At 47.5% G+C, this 19,193-nt stretch overlaps 1 protein-coding gene across 3 annotated transcripts in view; it reads right to left on the reverse strand.

The window, feature by feature from the left end:
• Positions 1-17,544, reverse strand: part of LOC103158703 (integrin alpha-D) — a 34,168-nt gene extending 16,624 nt beyond the window's left edge. Inside the window, exons 1-17 of one of the 3 annotated variants that reach the window (XM_027404484.2) lie at positions 17,350-17,544; positions 15,761-15,866; positions 13,519-13,622; positions 13,318-13,388; positions 13,064-13,178; positions 8,822-8,952; positions 7,334-7,479; positions 4,734-4,887; positions 4,488-4,638; positions 4,218-4,291; positions 2,881-3,010; positions 2,651-2,793; positions 2,350-2,490; positions 2,053-2,262; positions 1,298-1,428; positions 1,033-1,190; positions 55-209 (exon numbers count right to left, since the gene is read on the reverse strand). In XM_027404484.2, the coding sequence (XP_027260285.1) occupies positions 55-209; positions 1,033-1,190; positions 1,298-1,428; positions 2,053-2,262; positions 2,350-2,490; positions 2,651-2,793; positions 2,881-3,010; positions 4,218-4,291; positions 4,488-4,638; positions 4,734-4,887; positions 7,334-7,479; positions 8,822-8,952; positions 13,064-13,178; positions 13,318-13,388; positions 13,519-13,622; positions 15,761-15,866; positions 17,350-17,386 (2,157 nt within the window). In that variant the 5' untranslated portion in view covers positions 17,387-17,544. The remainder of the gene's footprint in view (positions 1-54; positions 210-1,032; positions 1,191-1,297; positions 1,429-2,052; positions 2,263-2,349; positions 2,491-2,650; positions 2,794-2,880; positions 3,011-4,217; positions 4,292-4,487; positions 4,639-4,733; positions 4,888-7,333; positions 7,480-8,821; positions 8,953-13,063; positions 13,179-13,317; positions 13,389-13,518; positions 13,623-15,760; positions 15,867-17,349) is intronic. The other 2 variants (XM_027404483.2, XM_027404485.2) reach the window with 2 other exon arrangements.
• Positions 17,545-19,193: the final 1,649 nt, after the last annotated feature.

The following is a 19,193-nucleotide window of genomic DNA, read 5'->3' on the forward strand; positions in this document are numbered from 1 at the left end:
CTCCCCCACTTTCCCAAGCCCCCCCCCCACTTTCCCCAAACTGAAAATCCTCACTGGCAAAAGCAGCTTTATCGTTTCACAGTGATCACCAAGCCCCAGAGTCTTTCTTCGTGTCAAAGTCCAGCTCTTGGTCTCATCAAAAACAGCACGAGAAATCAGACGGCCTGGATCCAGGGCCAAATCATACTTCACAGAGCTTTGGATATCACCTGAAGTGAAAAGAAAAAGAAAAATGCAAAATCAAAGAAACTTAGAATTCCCAGCTTCCATTTAGCTGTTTAAACTTGTTGAACACTTTCCACGACAGCACCAAGTTTGGGGAATACACATGGAGACAATTATGGATGGATAGATGGTGATGATGATGATGATGATGATGAAGATAGATAGATAGATAGATAGATAGATGATAGATAGATAGAAAGACCCTTCACTTATGAATCTCAGTCTAGTAAAGGATCTAAACTCATGGACTGTGAATGAAGCCAGAAAAGAAAAGAATGTCTGGAAGTTTTGGTACTCCTAAGACTCTGGGGGAGATAGAGGTTGGCACATTCATAGAAGTACATGGAGGATGAGGGGTGAAATGAGGTGTGACAGGAGATTCAAGGGGGACCAAGGCAGGATGGAGTTACAGGAAAGGACAGGAGTCTCCATAATTGTAAGACAAAGTGGTTTACTGGTGTTAAGGACTGGGGCCAGGAGCCTAGTTTCAAATTTGGGGATCCATAAAGTCTAGTTTCTCATTGGACAATGGTTGAGAGGGGATAGGGCTAGGTGTGAGGTCCAAACAGAGAGTCTTTGTTTCAATGTAGGTACCAGAGATGTGGCAGCTTGAGCAGGGACAGCGGCTGCAGTAGGGAGGAGAGGAGACAGGCTATGGACAGGAACCCATAGGCCTGGGTGCATGAAGAAGAGAAAGGAAAGAACTCAGGCCCCTGACGCAGGAAGCTCAGGAAAGAGATTTGTGTTCTTGGGATTGCTCTGCCTCTAATGGGGCGATGCTGCACCCAATTTTAGGAAAACACTCACCTAACTTGTCATGGGAGACTTTGTGGATAGTGAGGCAGACAGTGGCCTTCCCAGCTTCAAGGGCAGTGGGATTCCTTTTCCAGCATTGGTACACAGTCTTTGCCACCTCCACAGGGACAAATCCTATGGTGATCCCCACTTTCAGCAAAGGCAGGCTCCTGGGGACATGAACAAGGGCTAAGGACCTGACCTGATCTCTGGGAGAAGGACCAGCATAAGTGACTTGGACAAGGTGGACAAGGGTGGTATGTGGGTGAGTTCTCACCTAAGCAACAGCACGTGCCCCTGGGCTCCCACAGCCAGGTCCACCAGGCCATCCTGGGTAAGGTCCTGACCCCCACTTAGTGACTGACCAAAATATTGGAGCCTCAGGGAGAGCTGGGAGCCAGTGATCCGCTGATCAAGAAGAGAAAAGAAAATGAAAAACAATAGATGGTGATATCCAGGGATTGTGAAAGGGGAAATGAAGGGTTAGGAGTTTAAAGCTGGCAGTGTGGGGGTCTTAGGAGACTCTCAAAAAGAGAGAAGGGGCCCCCTTCCAAGTCCAGCTTGCCCTGACAATATGAGCAGCAGTGAAATAAAAATAGAGCCATAGGATTAAAGTAGACTTATTTGTTCATCATTTGTGTGGTCATCCAGAAAATAGGTGGTACATGGAGTACTTCAGGCCCTCACTGTTTTATCTTTACGGGGAGGAGCTGTCTTGATTGATCATTTCTGTTTCACGGGATAAGAACTAAAGCTGGCAGATTCTAAGTCAATCATTTAGATAAAGAACACAAAACAAATGATGGCTGCTGCTATTGCCAGGGATTTGGCTCAAGAGTTTGAGTTCCAAGCTTAGTTTCTTAGTCGCTGCATCGATACAAGGTTGCTTGGTGCTCAGTTCAGAGGGACAACAGACTACTCAGAAACTGTGAAAAGCAACAGCTGCCATCACCAGCAACCGGAGGCTGCATTTACCCAACCCAAGACATGGAAAGGGGAAGGAACTAGAAGAGACTGACGACAAGGCCTCACCTGGCTGGGTGAGGCGCTGATGTCCAGTTTTGAGGCTCCATGAAATATATACACAGCACCCCTGTTCTCGTCCTCTCCAGGTGCACCAATAGCCACATCCGTCACACTGTCCCCATTCACGTCACCTAGCACTGTCAGGGCCGCCCCAAAGCGGCCCCAAGGATGGCCCTGCTCCCCATGCAGAGTGGCCTCACACTGCCACCTGATTCTCTGCAGAGCAAAGTCAGCATCAGACCCGCCCTGAGCAGCCCTCCACCCAGACCCACAAACCTCCACCCAGGACCCTTTACCACTTACCCCACTGGGCATGGGGCACACTGATACCTGCCCTCCTCGGGTCTGCCCATAGTAATGGGGGGCCCCGACCAGGACCAGGTCAGTGCTGCCATCTCCATCCATGTCCACAGAGCAGAGGGAGGCCCCAAAGTAGGAGCCGATCTGGTGGGCCGAGTCTGAAGTCATCTCACAGATGCCCCTCTGCCTCTCTCCCAGTACCGCAGCCTCCCCTGTGGGCCCCAAAGCCCCCTTCATCTCCTCCTCCTCCACCCCGACCACACTGCCCACTCTCAAACTCCACTGTGGCTTCTTCCATACCAACCTGTGTCCCGCTGACTTCAGACTTGGGCCTCCATTTCTGGGATTTCTGGGTAAAGATGACAACCTTCCCTGTGTGCTGGTGTCGAGGGGCCCCCAGGACCAGGCTGTAGACCCCCTTCCAAAAGGCCAGTGCGGTGGAGTAACCTGAGGGGTCCAGACCTCAGCACCAAGGCTCTTCCTGTCTTTGGGCAGCTCTTCTCGGCCCCTTCTCCTCCCACAGCCTCTTCTTACCCAGGTAAGCATCCCTCATGTCCACATTCTCCTTAGACATGTTGATGAAGGTGGGTCTCGTATTTGGAGGGTATAAGAAGGCACCTCCAGACCAGCTGAAGCTTCCCACAGCTCCCAGAACTGGTCCATCCTAGGAGGAAAGGATCCCAGGGCTGAGCAGGTTGGAGCAGGATACCAGTCTGATCCAAAGAAGCCTGCCACCAAACACCATCTTGATTTTTCTTCTTCTTTAGTTTCCACTAGCTGTCTCTGCACCTTAACTCCTCAGTCTCCCGATGCATTGCCCTGGCCCTAGTCAGCCCTGCTACCTCTCTACCTGTTCTGCCTCTGAGCTTCCTGCCGCTCTGTTTCTACCTTCTCCCATCCCAGCATCAGGCCTCCTCAAACCCAATATGTAGGTGGCACTATGCTAGGAATCCATCACCCGTCCCCTTGGAATGTCATCTGGGACACTTCTCAGTTGAACCTGGGCAGTTAATCTCTGTTCCCAAACATAGGGGACCTTTGTCTTGACCACCTCTCAGCTCCTTTATGACAAAGGCAATCTTGTCACATCCTTGAGGTCTTTGTCAGTACCCTCAGGTAGCAATACTTTATGCTCCCTTGCATGCTTTATTTATCTTTATACTTTTAAACTTTTGATTGCAGAGAACGGTAGAGATATAGAAACACCAAAAGAAGTGTTTAATGACCCTCCAAGAAGGACCTTTGACATAGCGACAGTGTACCAGTTCAAACCCAGCATGATCATTTCTTCCAAGCTCTACTCAGCCCCAAATTACTAGAAGAAAATCTCTGTAGATGCTCTGGGCATACATCAGCTTTCAAACAAGTCCTGTTGCACCCTTTTCTCTCTGGTCCCTGTGGTCTGGGCCCTCCTAACCCTCCAGCTGCTCACTGTCCCCAACTCACTCTGTTCCTGCTGTGTCCACCCCTTATTTTTTCTCTTTTTCTAGTACAACAGTTTTATTTCTTCCTCAGAACCATTTCAGTAGCTTTTTCCTCTAACCACAGTAATTGTTCTTCAGATTTCCCTAGGTCCCATCCTTCCTCATCACTGTCATCTGGATGTCTTCCTTTTTCTATCTCAATGCCCAGGGGAGTCAGAAGGTGCTCTGTGTGAGATCTCTACCTACTAGGATGTATGTTCCACGGAAGTTCAAGTTTTAGCTGTCACCTGCTCTTCTTTGTCCCCAGCACGTTAAGAATCATGGGTGACACTCTTCACTCAGTTAGAGGAATTAAGAACAAATCTGCTCCTGATCCCTTCTGAGCCCTATCTCACCCACAGCAGGCCCAGAGTTGATGTCTGTTCATCAAGTGTACATTCAACCCACCATTGTGAGAGCCGAACTGAAACCTTCTTGTGACATCTCATGCTGAAAGGAACTACTTGTCCCTGGTTGGGTTCCTGTGAGGAAACATGTCACTTAGATTCTCCAAAGCTATGAGGGCATGGGGACTCAGAACAGAAGGAATGGGGTCTGGGGCCTGAACTCTAGAGGGCACTTTCAGGGTGCCTTGTGGATAAGGATGAATATCAAGGCCACAGGGGACACTTGGTAGCAATCCCTTCAACTCCAAGGCAGGAGCTTGCTCCCACTTACCCTCGATGGCAAAGATCTTCTCCTGAAGCTGCTTCTGGATGCTACCCAGTGCTACAAAGTTGTCCACCTTGAAAACATGGTCCTGTGGGGGAGCTGAGCCAATGGTGTTCAGCTCCTGCAGTGCACTGGGTTCCTGGAAGGCATCTCCCACCTGTGGCAGAATGGAATCTAAGCAGTAGAAATCCACTGAACCTTCCCTGGGGGAGAGAAGGCTGAGCCTGAGGGGCAAGGAGGAGCAGACTGTACCCCAATAGCATAGCGAGTGATGTTAGCTTTCTCTGCCTGGGGGATGACATCACTGTACATCAGGGGGTCTCTATATTTCTGCCCATCTGTGATGACAATTAGGATCTTCTTGGCATTTTTGCGGGCCCCATTCTTGCTGTGAAATAGCTCTTTCCTGACGGAGAATAAAGAGAGATGACTTTTGAAACATAAGTGATTCTGGGAAGATTGCAAAGGCTGAAGCTCATCTGGATATGTTAGAAAGACCATGCTGGGCATACTACAGAATTATCCAGATTTGGCAATGGTGACACAGGTTCACAGTCCCAGCCTTTGGAGGCTGAAGGAGAGGAAGGAGCATGAATTCCAGCCTGGCTAGGCTACATTGTGAGATCTTGGACACACACACACACCCTCACACTGCCTCTTACACCTATCCCTTTATCTCTTACCCATGCCACTAACACCCCACCACACACACACACACTAAAAAGGGAAGAATGGAAGGAAAAGATTAAGGTCTCCCTTTTGGAGTGCTGTACTAGAAACACAGAAAATAGCAAAGGTGTTCATATTAGATATTTACTAAAGTCTCTCTACCACTGAACTTCATTTCCTAGGAGGCAGTATGGTCGGAGCAGCTTTGGGGTCAGATATCCTTTGTATGTGCAACCTAGCCTCTCTGAGCCTCCGGTTCTTTCAAGTAAAGTGATAGTGATTGTGCTGTAACCATGCTCTAAAAATGTCTCCAGATGGCTCTTCTCCCACAGAGAATCTGGCCTGCCCTGTGAGACACTTTTATCCATAGCAATGCAGCAGCTTGTTTTTGCATTGCCATCGCTCATCACAGATTTAGATGCATGGCTACACTTTTAAGCCACAGTGAGAGAATCCTGGGTGTATTTTAGAAGTACCAGCAACAGCCCATGGAAAGAGACCATGTGTAGACACAAGTCCAACTATCCCAGCTGAGCCCATTCTCTCCAGCCAGTCCTGAGTACTAGGTATATGAAGGAGCTCTCTGGGTTCTGACTATATAAAGGACATCTACAAAAACAGCTGGACCCACCACCCTCCCCTGGATTAGGAAAAAAGAGTGTATGTTGTTGAAGCCACCAGATTTGGTGACTGAATCAAATGGGGCTTGGTTATTGGAAAGATTCCATGACAGTGAATGGCCTGTGGGTGATTGTTGATCAGGTGGTAGCCCTAACAATGCTTAAGCTTTGTTACGTACAGCTTAAGATGTACGTAACTGTGTACCCTCAACACTCAAGTCCAGAACATACCAAACACCTGACAAATATAATGCTAAAAATTACCCAATTGCCCAAGATTAGGAAAGGAATTCAACAAATCATAACTCAGCTTCTTCTGCTCCTTTGTTGAAAAGTAAAAGTCAAAACTATAGCAAAATATGGAACATGCTATAAATTTAAGATTTTCTTTAAAAATAGAGGAAAATCTATGTTTGCCCTGTTGTGACCATATACCATCAGTCTGCAAAAAAGGCAAGTGATAGAATTTGGACTGAGACAGGCAGGTGGAATTTATTGATTCATTTGAATGTACCACTTTTCGTTCCTAATATTATATGTGGTGAATGTCTAGAGGGGTTATGGGCAACCCTTAATCCTGTAATGTTCCCACTGTTTTGAGGCTTTTGAGTTGTTGTTTGACATAAGATCTTATGAATGACAAGCTGAACTGGTCTCAGGTAACCCAAGCAGATCTCAAAGTCAGCCTAGGATAACCTTGATCTTTTGATCCTCCTGTCTCCACCTCCCAAGTGCTAGGACTAGAGGGGTTCCACTCCTATTAAATGCTAAGACTAAGACACATCACCAGCCTTTCCATTTTGTCTTTTTAAAATGAAATGTCTTAAGGGAAAGACGGAAGAAGGGAAGGAGGTGGAGGTGGAAGAAGAGAAAAAAATTAACTCAGCACTGGAAAGAACCAAGCAGTAGCTGAGTCCAGTACTAAGATGAGCTTGGCTCTGGGATGCAGGCTGTTGGAGAGATGCAGCACATTCTGGTATGTGCAGGGTGGGCCTGGAGTTGTGAACCAGTGGGAAAGCATTGAGTTCCTGAGGAAGGGCTCCAGGAGGGGGGCTTGTGTGGCTTCAAACCCTTCAGGGTTTCCATCTTGTGTTCAGGGTACAAGAGTCACCACAAGGTAGAGTGAGTGCATTTAGCCAGAGGCTCTCTTCTTGGGATGATCCTATCCGATTTTGGCGCAGCACCCAAGGGTGTGCAGGAAGTCAAGGGTCCCAGACACTCAGTCTCACCCCTTCATAGGAGAGCCACCACCCTCTGCCAGACCCACGACCTTAGGTGAGTTTTGTAGTGACACCTGGCTCCAGTGCTGACTAGACATGTAGAAGAAAGGATGTGTCGAGGTCCCTAGAGCCAGCAAAGAGAAAGTAACTGCAGAGGAATCTAGTGTCAAACACGGGAACTGGGCCCAGGGAAACATTCTGCCTACAGCATTCTGCCTACAGCTGACCTTCTCCCGATCAACCTCCAGAGGAGAACTAAGAACTGTGTTGGTGCAGCATCGTTAAAAAGTGGCGTGTTAAGAAGTCTGACAATCTGATACAGCAGCAGGCAGGAGGGACTCACACCACTTTCTGGATGCCTGTGGCTGTGAATGTCAGGCCCCGCAGCTGGACGATGGAATCCACCAGGCTCTGGGGGTTCGAGCTGCTCCGGAATTTGGTGAAGGTGAAATGGGTCTTTAGGATGTTTGAATACTGCATCAGGGAGAACTGCAAAAGCCAGGGGACCCCAGGTTCAGAGCTCTCCACAGTTCCGTCCCTCCTTTCACCCTTCCGCGTCTCTCCTCCCTTCCCTTCTCCTTTTCCCTCACCCCTTCTCTGCGATATGTGTGTGCGTGTGGTGTGTTTGTTGTGTGTATGTGTGTCTATGTGGTATGTGTGTGCAGTGTATGTGTGTGTGTGTGTGTGTGTGTGTGTGTGTGTGTGTGTGTAGTGTGTGTGTGGTGTACTTGTGGTGTGTGTGTATGTGGTGTATGTATGGTGGGCGTATGTATGTGTGGTATATATGTGTGAAGTGTGGTGTGTGGTTGATTATCTATATGGTATGTGTCTGTGTGATGTATGTGTGTCTATGTGTGTGTCTGTCTGTGTGTGTGGTGAGTGTATGTGGTGTATGTGTTTGTGTGCATATTGTGTGTGTGTGTGTATGTGTGGTGTGTGGTGTATGTATGGTGTATGTGGTGTGTGTATGTGTGTGTATGTGGTGTGTGTGTGGTGTGTGTATGTGTGTGTATGTGGTGTTGTATGTGTATGTATGTGGTGTGTGTGTGGTGTGTGTGTGTGGTGTGTGTGTGTGGTATGTGTGATGTGTGTGTATGTGGTGTGTGGTTGTGTATATGTGTGTGGTGTGTATGTGTATGTGACGTGTGTGTGTGCACACATGCGCGTGTGTATGCATGCATGTAGGTGTGCCATGATGTGCACGTGGAGGTCAGAGAACAACTTTCAGGAGCTGGTTCTCTCCTTCTACCGCAGTTCCAGAACTCAGGTCATCATGCTTGTGCAGCAAGCGCCTTTACCCACGGAGCCATTTCACCAATGGTCCTGCTGTTATTTTCAATTATCCTTTTCTTTTGGAATAATTTTGTATTTACAATTCATTTCATATTGTGGATTATACAGAAAATACAGTAAACTATTTACTTGCTTGAGTTACCTATAGTGAGATTTCACAGCTGAATTGTCTTCAAATCCTTCCATATTATTACATGCTTACTTGTTGAATTGGTTGTTTTTTGTCTGGAAAGGGTCATGTTTTATGGTCCAGCTGAACCTGAACTCACGTGACCCTGCTGCCTCAATCCCCCAGGCACTGGGGTATCAGGCATGTATTGTCACCCTCAGCTCTTTCAATGTTTTTAAACAGCATGGAACATCCGGATACATATTATATGCCATAGGAGAACCTCTTGGGTTAGGGCTTACATGACTTGCCCTTGGCTCGTAGCCATGCCATGATCTCTTCCACTGGACTTCCTCCCCCACCAGTTGTGTGAGACCTCCTTCCTACATCTGTGACACCCTTCCACAGGCCACCAAGCCCGGTCCTCACCAAGGTGTTGTTGCTTGAAAACAGGCCCATCAAAGCTTTGACGAAGGTCTTCATCTGGCTAAAATCACTTTTCTCAATGCTGCCGGAGCCATCAATCAGGAAAGCAATGTCCATATCTTGTACTGGACACTCTGCAGCAAAGGAGAGAGGAATCAGATGTATGTATGAGCCTCAACCATCTCCTGGGGCCCAGAATTCCTTCTTACTCCACAGAGCCAGGAGCCGGGTCTTGGATTTCCCAGGCAGTGTCTAAGCCCCCCACAGGGAGGGCCCTTGCCTCTTCTTCCCGAAGCAGAAGCCATGGTGCTGTCCTCACTCAGCCCCAAAGAGGCCAGGAAAGTGGGGAGGGAGAAGTAAGCCTGGGAACCAAGTAGGCTCTGCAGTAATTCAGTCAAAAATCCTCATTAAACACAAGCTCTCAGGTGTTATAAAGCACAGGAGGTAATTTAGCAAGATGGTTCATTCTGGCACCAAAGTGCCTGTCCTTGAGCCTCAGCCACTTCCTAGCTGATGAATTTAGGCAGTTGCTTAATATCTCTGCACTTGGGCGATCTCTAAGATGAGGATAACAGTAGTACCTACCACATCAGATTATTGCAACATCAATGCAATTAATGTTTGCATTAATACAAGGCACGAATGTCCCTGGAAGGATTATTGACACCACTATCACATGTGCCAGGAATTCTCTAGGCTTGCAGAGCATGCCTACAGTGAGTAATGGGTGTGCCACCCATTCCTGTACTGAGACACTCACTTCTAGCTATGTAGAGCTGCCCAGCAACAGCTCTCAGCTTCCCAAGAATCCCTCTGGACAGAAGGTGTGTTGCTTAGGGTTACAACCTACATAGGGGGTCAACTAGTTTCCAGGCTCCCAGCTCAGGGAAGCATCTATAAGGAACTGCTCACCAGTCACCTTGCTGTGACAGACTTCCTAATGGAACACACGGAATCACCCCCAGAAAGTGAACCCAAAACAGATCAAAGTAACAGTTGCATCCAAGTCCAATTTAGGTTACTAACAGGAGTGTGGTGAGGGGTGACTGACAGGAACAGGAGTGACTGTGATTCAAAGGTCACTGTGTCACCAGCACCGGTGACAGCATTCCTGGAGCTCTCTACACCACTTTCGGGCAACTCAACAGAGCCAATACATCTCTTCCAGAAATTCGGCTTTCATCTCCAGCAGTTTTCTAAGCTTGCATAGCCCTAGGGAGGGTTCCCAGGGAATCCTGGGCGTTTCTGCTTTCTCACTTTCTCAGATGGTGAAGTCTGGTTTCTTCCTCAGCCTCAGGAGCCTCTCACTCCTTCCCAGGGAGAATGTTTCCCTCACCAGGGAAGCCCTTGCCAGCACTTGCCTTCTGCCCAGATCACCTGCCTCTTGCTCACCAGCTTTGCTCTCAAGAACATTATCAAGCCTCGGAATCTGTTTCCGGCAAAATGGGGCTGCACAGCCCTAACTTTCAAAAAAGAGACCACCTCTGGCTTCATGGAGGTCACACCACAAGAGGAAAGACATACCCCATGCATGTAAACAAATAGGGCCTTTCAGATTGTCCCCGCACTCACACTGGGGTTGTGGGCTATGAGCAGGACCCCATGGCTGTCTCCACCAGCACCCACATCCTGTGTTAGCCACAGGGTGGGGAGTGAGCTGACCAGTGTACCCGGCATAACATCACACCGACGGATGCAGTAGAGCTGCAAATTGCCTCCCACACACTCTCTCCACTTTCCTCCCCCATTTCATCTGCTTGAAGGGAACCATGCGGCCTCGTTTCAGAACAGCATATAAGTGCTTGTCCAACCTGTCTCCAGATGAGGCAGGGACTCCAGGGGGTGAGTGGGGGGAGGGCGCTGTGTTCAGTCTCACTCGGCAAGGACCAGTGGACTTCCGGACAGCACAGGATACTGCTGGGACAGTGTAGTCAGCACCCTGTCTTCTCTCTCATAATATTGATGATACTCTTGGTGGTTTTTAGTGTCACTTTGTCAGTCATGCATGGGACAGATGTGATCTTTCGCAGAAACCTATTTTTCTCCTCAAATATTTTCCCCTAAAATTCTATGGGAGCTGATGCATCTCAGGTTTCTAGTCTGGGGATGCCAGCTGTCACTCCAGACCCTGGGAGCTGTCCTGATTCAGTGCTGATAGGCTCGGAGGCACTTGACCCCAATTCTGTAAACCATGCTTTGTTAAGTTTTGAGTGACATTGTTGTTCTTGAAAACGTGTGCCTATGCTTATCACCTTTTAGTTTTGTAAAGACAGGATGTACCTGACTCAATATTTGCCCAAGCTAGCAAAATGATAAGCATTGTTTTTGCTTTAAAAGATGTTTTGATGTAAAAGTTGGGGAAAACGTAGTTGACATTTGTTTTTGCTGGAATTTAACACTGGAGGGTGGGTAAAACATGTTTGTTAGTATGGAAAAACATGCTTGTTTTTGAAGTATAAATAAAAGATGGCCCAAGCTATTCAGGGCTGGCCACTTGTGTGAAACTCATCTGGTGGTCGGACACTACTTCATTTCTTCACGCTAACACCCCTTACTGGTCTCAAGACCTGAACCAGAGTTGTGGTGGGACCATGGCAGGTGATGGGAGAAGTGGAGGATCACCACTTCCCTTTCTACTTCTGCAGTGACCACAAAGCCTAGCCTTCTGTACAGTGGACTAAGCCTCAAGTATCCTGTGTTCTGCAGACCTAGAGATGTCTGGTGCAAGAGATGATGGTGACCACAGCTAAATGTCACAAAGTGACACAAAGACCCTGTATTCATCGCCTTATACATATACTAATTAATTTTATTGTTGTAATAACCTAATACAGAAGGTACAACTGCTAACCTCATTGCCCTGAGTAGTTGCCAGCCTGTATTTTGTCCATGTTTTCTATCTTTATTTTCTATCAAGCCAGGTCTACAGCAAGTTCTATCAAATGTCTTCTGTTTGTCTTTATATGTGTCCACCAGGCTTCCAACAGCAAGTTTCTGAATAGAGCTGAGTATCTCACAGAAAGCAATAACCAACCACACAAAGGTTGGCTGAGCTCTGTGGCCTCTTTTTATCTGTGGGGCCTCTCTGATCATGGTTTTCTGACCAGTTAAATAGAAATAATCCTGGCCAGAGACCTTATAGAGCACTGGTCCTCAGATAATAGACAGTGAACCCTACTTCTTTCTACCTCTGCCAAGTCTGCTTTTCTTGTACCCAGTTTATGCACCTGTGTTCTTTACCATCAGGCATCCAATCTGTGCCTTCCAGGGACATCTGTGAGGAGGCATTGACCTCCTCAGCTGGACACAATCTCCTCAACTCCTAAAGCCGTAGAAACTACTTCTCTGTTCTTTCCGCTCCTTAGAGAGACTGTTCTCGCAGTTTAGTCTGGGGGTGTTATTGCTGCTGTGTTAACATGGACTAAATGTTCACTGCTAGTGGCATCATGGTGTCTCCAATCTAAAGCATTGCTCTCAGTTAGCACCCTGTGTGACTCCTAGCTTCATGCGTAGGCTACAGATGAGGAAGTTAACTGTGTCCTCCCTATAATGCAAATACAGTCATTTGACAGAATGTTACTAATAAGGCTTGTCAATGCGATGTGGCAGGCGGGGGTCTAATCACTTTGTATACCTTAAATCCTTTCATCTTTATAACTACATAAATATTGATCCCATTTTACCAATGAGGACGATAAAGTCGAGAGAAAGGTGTTGTTACCTGTATACATGAAAACACTTAAACTAGATAAACCGACATTATGCAGACTGACCCTCAATGAGACAGCACCCAGGTCCCACCCTCCATGGACAACATTGACATTCGCACAACTGTGCATCACACTTTCTGCAGCTCTGTCATTTGTCCCCTTTAGAGAGAGAGTTTGGAAAACCCCGGCAGCTTGGTCATGAGCCTTCCACACTGTCTCACTCGTGGGTTTCTCTTCCTTAAGACATGTTTTTGCCATCAAAGGAAAACCAAGAAGTGTCTAGACACCTGTAGCAACTGTGAGACCTCCACACCCTACTTGGCCAGCACACAGGCTCTCCTCTGATCCACTCATAACCAATTGAGTGTTACTGTCTCGTTGCTAGGACAAAGTGTGCTCTCAGCCACCTCTTCAGCTTGTCAAGGCTCCTGTTCAGCCACAGACTGCCCTCCAGAAGGGGAAAGGAGAAGGCCTCATTCTCTGACCACACAATGCAAGCTGTGCTCCCCAGAAACCTTGTCTCCAGCAAACCCACCTGGCAGGGTAGCAGGGACCGCCTGGATGAACTGCAAGCTGGAGCCTAGAAGGAGGCAGGAACCCTTTGCATACATGTTCTTCGCACAAGCTCTCTGCACAGTTGGACCGCAGGCCTGAAGACGGAGGCAACCTCCATGAGCATTGCTTCCCAGGCATGCTCTTCCACACACAACTCCCATCCCTACCCTCGGCCCAGCCTCCCCCAGTCCCTGCTATGCTGCTTATGACCCTCCTGTGACCCAGAGAACTCACCAGCAAGTGGGAGTGATTGGTGGCAGCCACCAGAGACAGGCCCAGGGACATGTTCACAGCCTCTAGGGGAACTGAGAAGTCAGACACACATAGTCACACTCAACCACACAACTTCATTGAGGGGTTTAGTCTTAGCTGGGATCCACGGAAAGGAACACAGTAGGAGAGCTGGGAGTGCTCATCCCTGGCTCAGTCACTCACTGGGCAGTAAGATGGGTTGGCACATGCCAGTGGCAGGTGCACAGTCATATAATTGTCCTGTTTGGTTGACTTCCACCACCTCCAGAGGGGCTCCCACGACGAGTCTAGAAGAACAACCACAACATACAGTCAGAGAAGGAACAGGAGCACCCTGAGGACAAGAAACTACCTTCCCATGAGGAAGTAAGACTTTGTGGACAAATTTGGGGTGTTTTCTATTAGAGAGGCCATTTAGAAATCAGTCCTGTGTTTCCCCCATGCCTGTAAGGGACGCTCATGGGCTTACTCTTTATGTGTATGCATATGTAGAAATGTGTATAGATTGTGTGAATAAATAATTTGTATTTTTTACCAAAAACATTGCACCAAAAATGACATGTCTTGGTCATTGGAACACATTATGAATCTGCCATTCTGAGCCACCTGAGAAATAGTCACCTTAAGTTTGATAGAACAACTTTCTGAGATCATAAACTCTCCAAACAAAGGTGATTATAGTTAACTGGAAAATTTTCAGTATAATATAAGCTTTAAACTGGACAATTTAACATAGTTACATCAGATCTGCATCTAATCCTCAAGTAGAAATATAAACAGTTTTCTTGCAAAACACCGCAAGGATTTTTTTTTAATTGGAAACATTTTATCACTACTAATAATCTCCCCACCCAGACAAGAGAAGCAAATAAATATTGGTATCTTTTCACCAGCCAGACAAGCCTTAATTCAATGGGCTTCTAAAGGTTCTCTCTCAAGAGGTTACTTTACAGGAAGTTACAGTTCTGTTTGTCACACCTGATTCAATGGGCATCCGAGAGCTTCCTGAGGGTTTGGAACCTGATGGCAATAATGAGGAACTAACTTGACTTTTCTTTACCAAACTCATTCTTTCTACAGAAACTCAATTATTTTAGTGTTTCCATTATGACTTAAAGAGCTTTCAGGGCAAACTGTAGCTTTGTAGCGATCAGGAAATTACCAATGGAAACTAAAAACAAACTTCCGGTGAGAGATGTAAGGATGATGGCTACCTTCCGATTTATTGGGCGATGGTGCCCTACAAAGGTAGGATGGGTCTTCTGGCATGGAACTGCAAGCTGGTCTAAAGAGCAGCTACCCTGGCAAATGAGTTGGACCCTTTAGATTCATGCAACAGTCTATGTGTGGCATGTTTTAGTCAAAAAAAAAAAACAAAAAACAAACAAAAAACAAAAAACAAAAAAACAAAAAAAAAAACAAAAACAAAAAAAAACCCCAAGACCCTGAAACTTAGAATCTGTAGCTGATGTTTTTCTTATCTGCCCAAGTCACCAGATGACTGAAGAGGGCGGGGCAGATATATAATTTGTGGCTATCAATGCAAAATAAAAATGTGGGGCCTCTTGGGGCTGGGAAGAGATTTTTCCCCTGTCTCTTAGTCTCTTCGTAATTTCTAAGCACCCCCTCAATTGCTCAAGCTTTTGGGGTAACTTCATCAGTCTTGACCATGCCCAGCTCGTGCCAGGAGAGGACAGCACAGTGGCCACTGGGCAGAAATGGAGCATCTCTGAAATACTGAGAGCTAAGTGGATTTGTGGGCCCAGACCTCCAACTCCCAGCATGCTTCTCTGCTTCCATCCTTCCTTTCTTACAAAACACAAATGCAGAGGTAAATGAAGATTAAGGGTTGGAGCATGCGCCAAAGATGAACTGTGATCCGGGATGGTGAAGTCTCTTTATTCAAGAAAACACCACGGCAAGATGCAGACCAGAACAAGGTTACAGGAACCCAGCAAGCGCTGACAGAAAAAAGGGCTAGGGTCTTCCGGTGCAGCCCTTAAAAAGCTCCCTTATGTCACACCGGATTTCCTTCACCATGCCCTTATGGGCGAGTCCCGGGTCCACCTGGCACCTGTCCCATGACTATTGGACGGGGCTAGGGTGTCTCCCTACAGGTAAAACCATAAACAATCCAGGACCCTCAAAGTAGAACAGTAAACTGCAAGTTCAGTGAGTGCGGGTTTAGTGCAGTCACACCGGCCACACAGAGAGGAGCCCCAGCTGGAGGGCAGGTTCAGAGGCTCCTGGGAAATCCAGGCCTTACCTCTAGTTTTGTCATTCTCCCTGGGCCCATTAATATCAAATGGTGCCAGGGACCTCAGAAGAGACATGAAAGGACTCTTCTCTCACCCAAGGCACAGCAGTTACCTGCCCACAGGACCTGAAAGGGGTTGGCATAGGAGGACAGGCAGTGCCTTCTTACCGAGATCCACCAAACTGGACCACAGTCTGCCCAAAGCCAGCTGCATCCTCACTGAACACGGTGGGCTTCTCCACATCCAGGCTGGACCCATCACAGAAAGCCAGGACTAAGGAATCCAGGGAGTAGAAGGGTTGGAAGTCATCCAAAAGGCCAAACCCCCAGTGGCCTCCTAGTCTCTTGATACTCCACCCCAGTCCAGTTTGAGCTGTCACCTGCCCAAGAGAGCCAAGCCCCCTCCTCCCACTGTGTTTCCACTGTGACTCCAGGCTAGCCATCTGGGTGGTCCTTGTCTGTTTCCCTCTAATCTCAGTACTTGGGAGGCAGAGGCAAATACTTGAAGATACTGCAAATTCCATCCCAGCCTGGTCTTCAGTAGAGTGAGTTCCAGGCCAGCCAGGGTAACATGCAGATCTCTCAGCCAGTAAAGGCTAGGTTCACAACCAAAAATGTAAGAAAGAAACAAAACAAAGAGCAAACCCAATGCAAAAACAACAGTCCGTGGAAATGTCCCCTCCAAGCCATTCCAAAGGACATCTGGGATCTGGAATTAGGCCATCTACTGTGTTAGCTCCAGAATATCTCACTCCCCATTTTTAGTACTGGAGTTTGACTTTAGGACCTTGAACTTTGCTGGGCTATGTCCTCAGCTCCCCTCACCGTAGAGCCGCTTGCTAGGTGCAGGCAGGATCCCAGCATGCTCTCCTGATCCTCATTAGGTCACACTCCCCTTGCAGATAACTAAACCCAAACCCTCTGGGAGTCTCTACCCTTCAAAAGCCTTTTTGCTCCCTTATACTCCTAAACAACCATCATTCTTCCTCACCCCACTAGAGCTCCCAGCTGTCTCTGGATCCTGGAGTGGACACCACAACATCAGGAGCAAGGACACTTTCCAAAAGGGTTATTTGTCTGAGTCCACGACAGAGAGCCATTTGAACTTGGGGTTCAGATATTCAGAGAGATGGAACCCTGCGGCCACATGCTCGGGTGCCTCACATACTTATCTTCCTGCCTTACGTGACTTCTTAGCCCTTCTTAGCAGGCTCAAACCCTCATGGACAATAGCGGGATAGCAGACAGTGATATGAGGAAGTCTGAAGGCACCAGGGAATGGAGAACCCACAGAGCTTTCTATGAGACCAGCCATGAGCAGGCTCGGTCCCCAGACCTGCCATCTCTAAGGAGAAGCTGCGAGTCTAGGATTTTGTATGAATCTGATATATGAATGAGGTCCCAGTACAAACTCCAAACTGTGGACTATTCTCTTGATAGCAATGGGACCTGCCTACCAGAAATCAAGACTTGAGAACACCTGGGGGTCCAGAGAGGTGGAACCCAGCCTTTCCTCCTACCTGGTGGTGTCTGCAGCCTCCTCTCTACACCACTGTACATGGGCCTTGGAGAATGTGACTCTCTAGAAAGGCAGTTGGCTCTGCATACAGGCATGGTTTACAAAGTCCCCTATCCTCCCTCCCTTCAGTTCAAACCCCTGCCCTGCCTTTGGGCTCTTCCTAGATAACCAACAGTCCCCAGTTAGCCTGCCAGGCAGCAATGACCCACAGACCTCCTTCACCACTACCAAGCCTTACCCCAGCTGCACACGAAGATCACAACTCCACAAGCCATCACTGAGCAGTGCACTGGGCTGTAGAGAGCTACAGAGTCTAGGGTGCAAAACTTCCTTGAGGGTAGTTAAAATAATGACTCAGGACCTCAAGGGGTGGGGAGAGCCTCAGTGGGCAAAGGGCTTTGGTTAATAGAACAGATTTGCAAAGACACCCCATGGAGAAAGGCTGCTTTTCTGCCCTTCACCTACTGGAAGCTGGCTTCCCTCTCCCGGAAACTACCCTTTTCCTAGTTAGTCAGATGATGGTAAGAGTTGATACTAAGTGGGTTATAGGTCCTGGGGCCTTGGGCTCTCTGAGGCTACATAAGAGTAGAAAGGGAAGGAGCTGGACAGACAGCTATGCAGCCCATGAGTGGGAGCAGGGAGATCTTGGAGAGTCAAGGAGTAAGGGGTGGAGGGAGTCTCTTACCCTGAGTCCAGGTGTTGGTTAAAGAAGCACACAGCATCCTTTGCTATGTGTGGTGGCCCAGCCTGTAATCCCAGCACTTGGGAATCTGGGGGAGAGATCACTTCTTAGAGCTCAACCTGGTAACATAGCAGAACCTAGGCCAACCTGGACCACACAAGAGCTCGACTCAAAAATAAATAAATAAATAAATAAATAAATAAATAAATAAATAAAGCAAATAAGTGAACAGCAAGTAAGAAGATAATGAAAATGTAAATTGATGGGCACAACAATAATAATTTACAGCTGTAGATGGAGTTAATTTTATCTGAAATGGAAGGAGCCAGACACTCCATTGACGTGGAGTTCCTTTTGTTCAAAGATGCAGAGCAGGACAAATGAACCCCTGGAGTGGGGAATGAGAGAGCAGTCACCTCTGGTGACATGAGACGGGGTAACATTTGTTAACGCAACACTCAATATTTTAACCTTTGCTAATTGGTGGAGAAGCCTGGCAGGTAGATAAACGCATGGCTGCTCTTCATTCCCTTCAATTCTCTGCATGTTTGAGCTGCTCTACAAACAAGCACAAGTCATCATTTTACAGAAACAAGTCACATATGGAGAAGCTGGGGCCAGACTTGGGCGGTTAAAGCACATGGCAAAGTCTCCGCCCTTAGCATATGTTACTTTTTGAGTGCATATGTGAGTTACTTAAGTGCCGAGTATAAACAGCATAAAATTATTTTCCTTTGGGTTGCTTCTTGTTTTGCAGTGTTGGAGACTGAGCTCAGGTCCTCACGAATGGGAGCCAAGTATCCCACCAATAGAGCAAACATCCAGCCCCTGAAATAATTTTCCTTTTTAAAAACATAACCTTATTTTACCTATTATGGCAATATGTGTGATGAAGGGGAGCCTGTGCCACTGCGCACCTGTGGAGGTCAGAGGATAATTGTGGGATTTGTTCTCTCCTTCCATCTTCACGTGGCCTCAGGGATTGAACTCGGGTCACCAGGTTTGCACGACAAGCACCCTGAGCCATCTTACTGGCCTCCTAAAATCATTTCCTAAACAAAAACTTTGTGTCAATTGACATGAACTGATGTGTACCTCCCAGGAGGCGGATTGTTTTGCTGTGTGCATGGCTCCCTTCGGGGAACCAGGCCAAGAACGGTGGCTGTCGGCTGTGAGGCCCCTATCCAGTCAAAGCATCAAGGCTTCTCACACTACATCTCCACAACAGCCACAGTACCTCATCGTCGGTTCTGTGGGTCACTGAACGCCTGTGTTTAGAACTACAAAATATTTTTTGTTATTGACCCTTGCCCCTTTTCTTGAGATTAGGTCTCTCTATGTAGTCCTGCCTGGCCTGGAATGTGCTATGTAGACCAAGCTGGCCTCAAACTCACAGAGGT

This window comes from Cricetulus griseus, chromosome 3 (genome assembly GCF_003668045.3).
Source record: "Cricetulus griseus strain 17A/GY chromosome 3, alternate assembly CriGri-PICRH-1.0, whole genome shotgun sequence".
NCBI classification, from domain to species: Eukaryota; Metazoa; Chordata; class Mammalia; order Rodentia; family Cricetidae; genus Cricetulus; species Cricetulus griseus.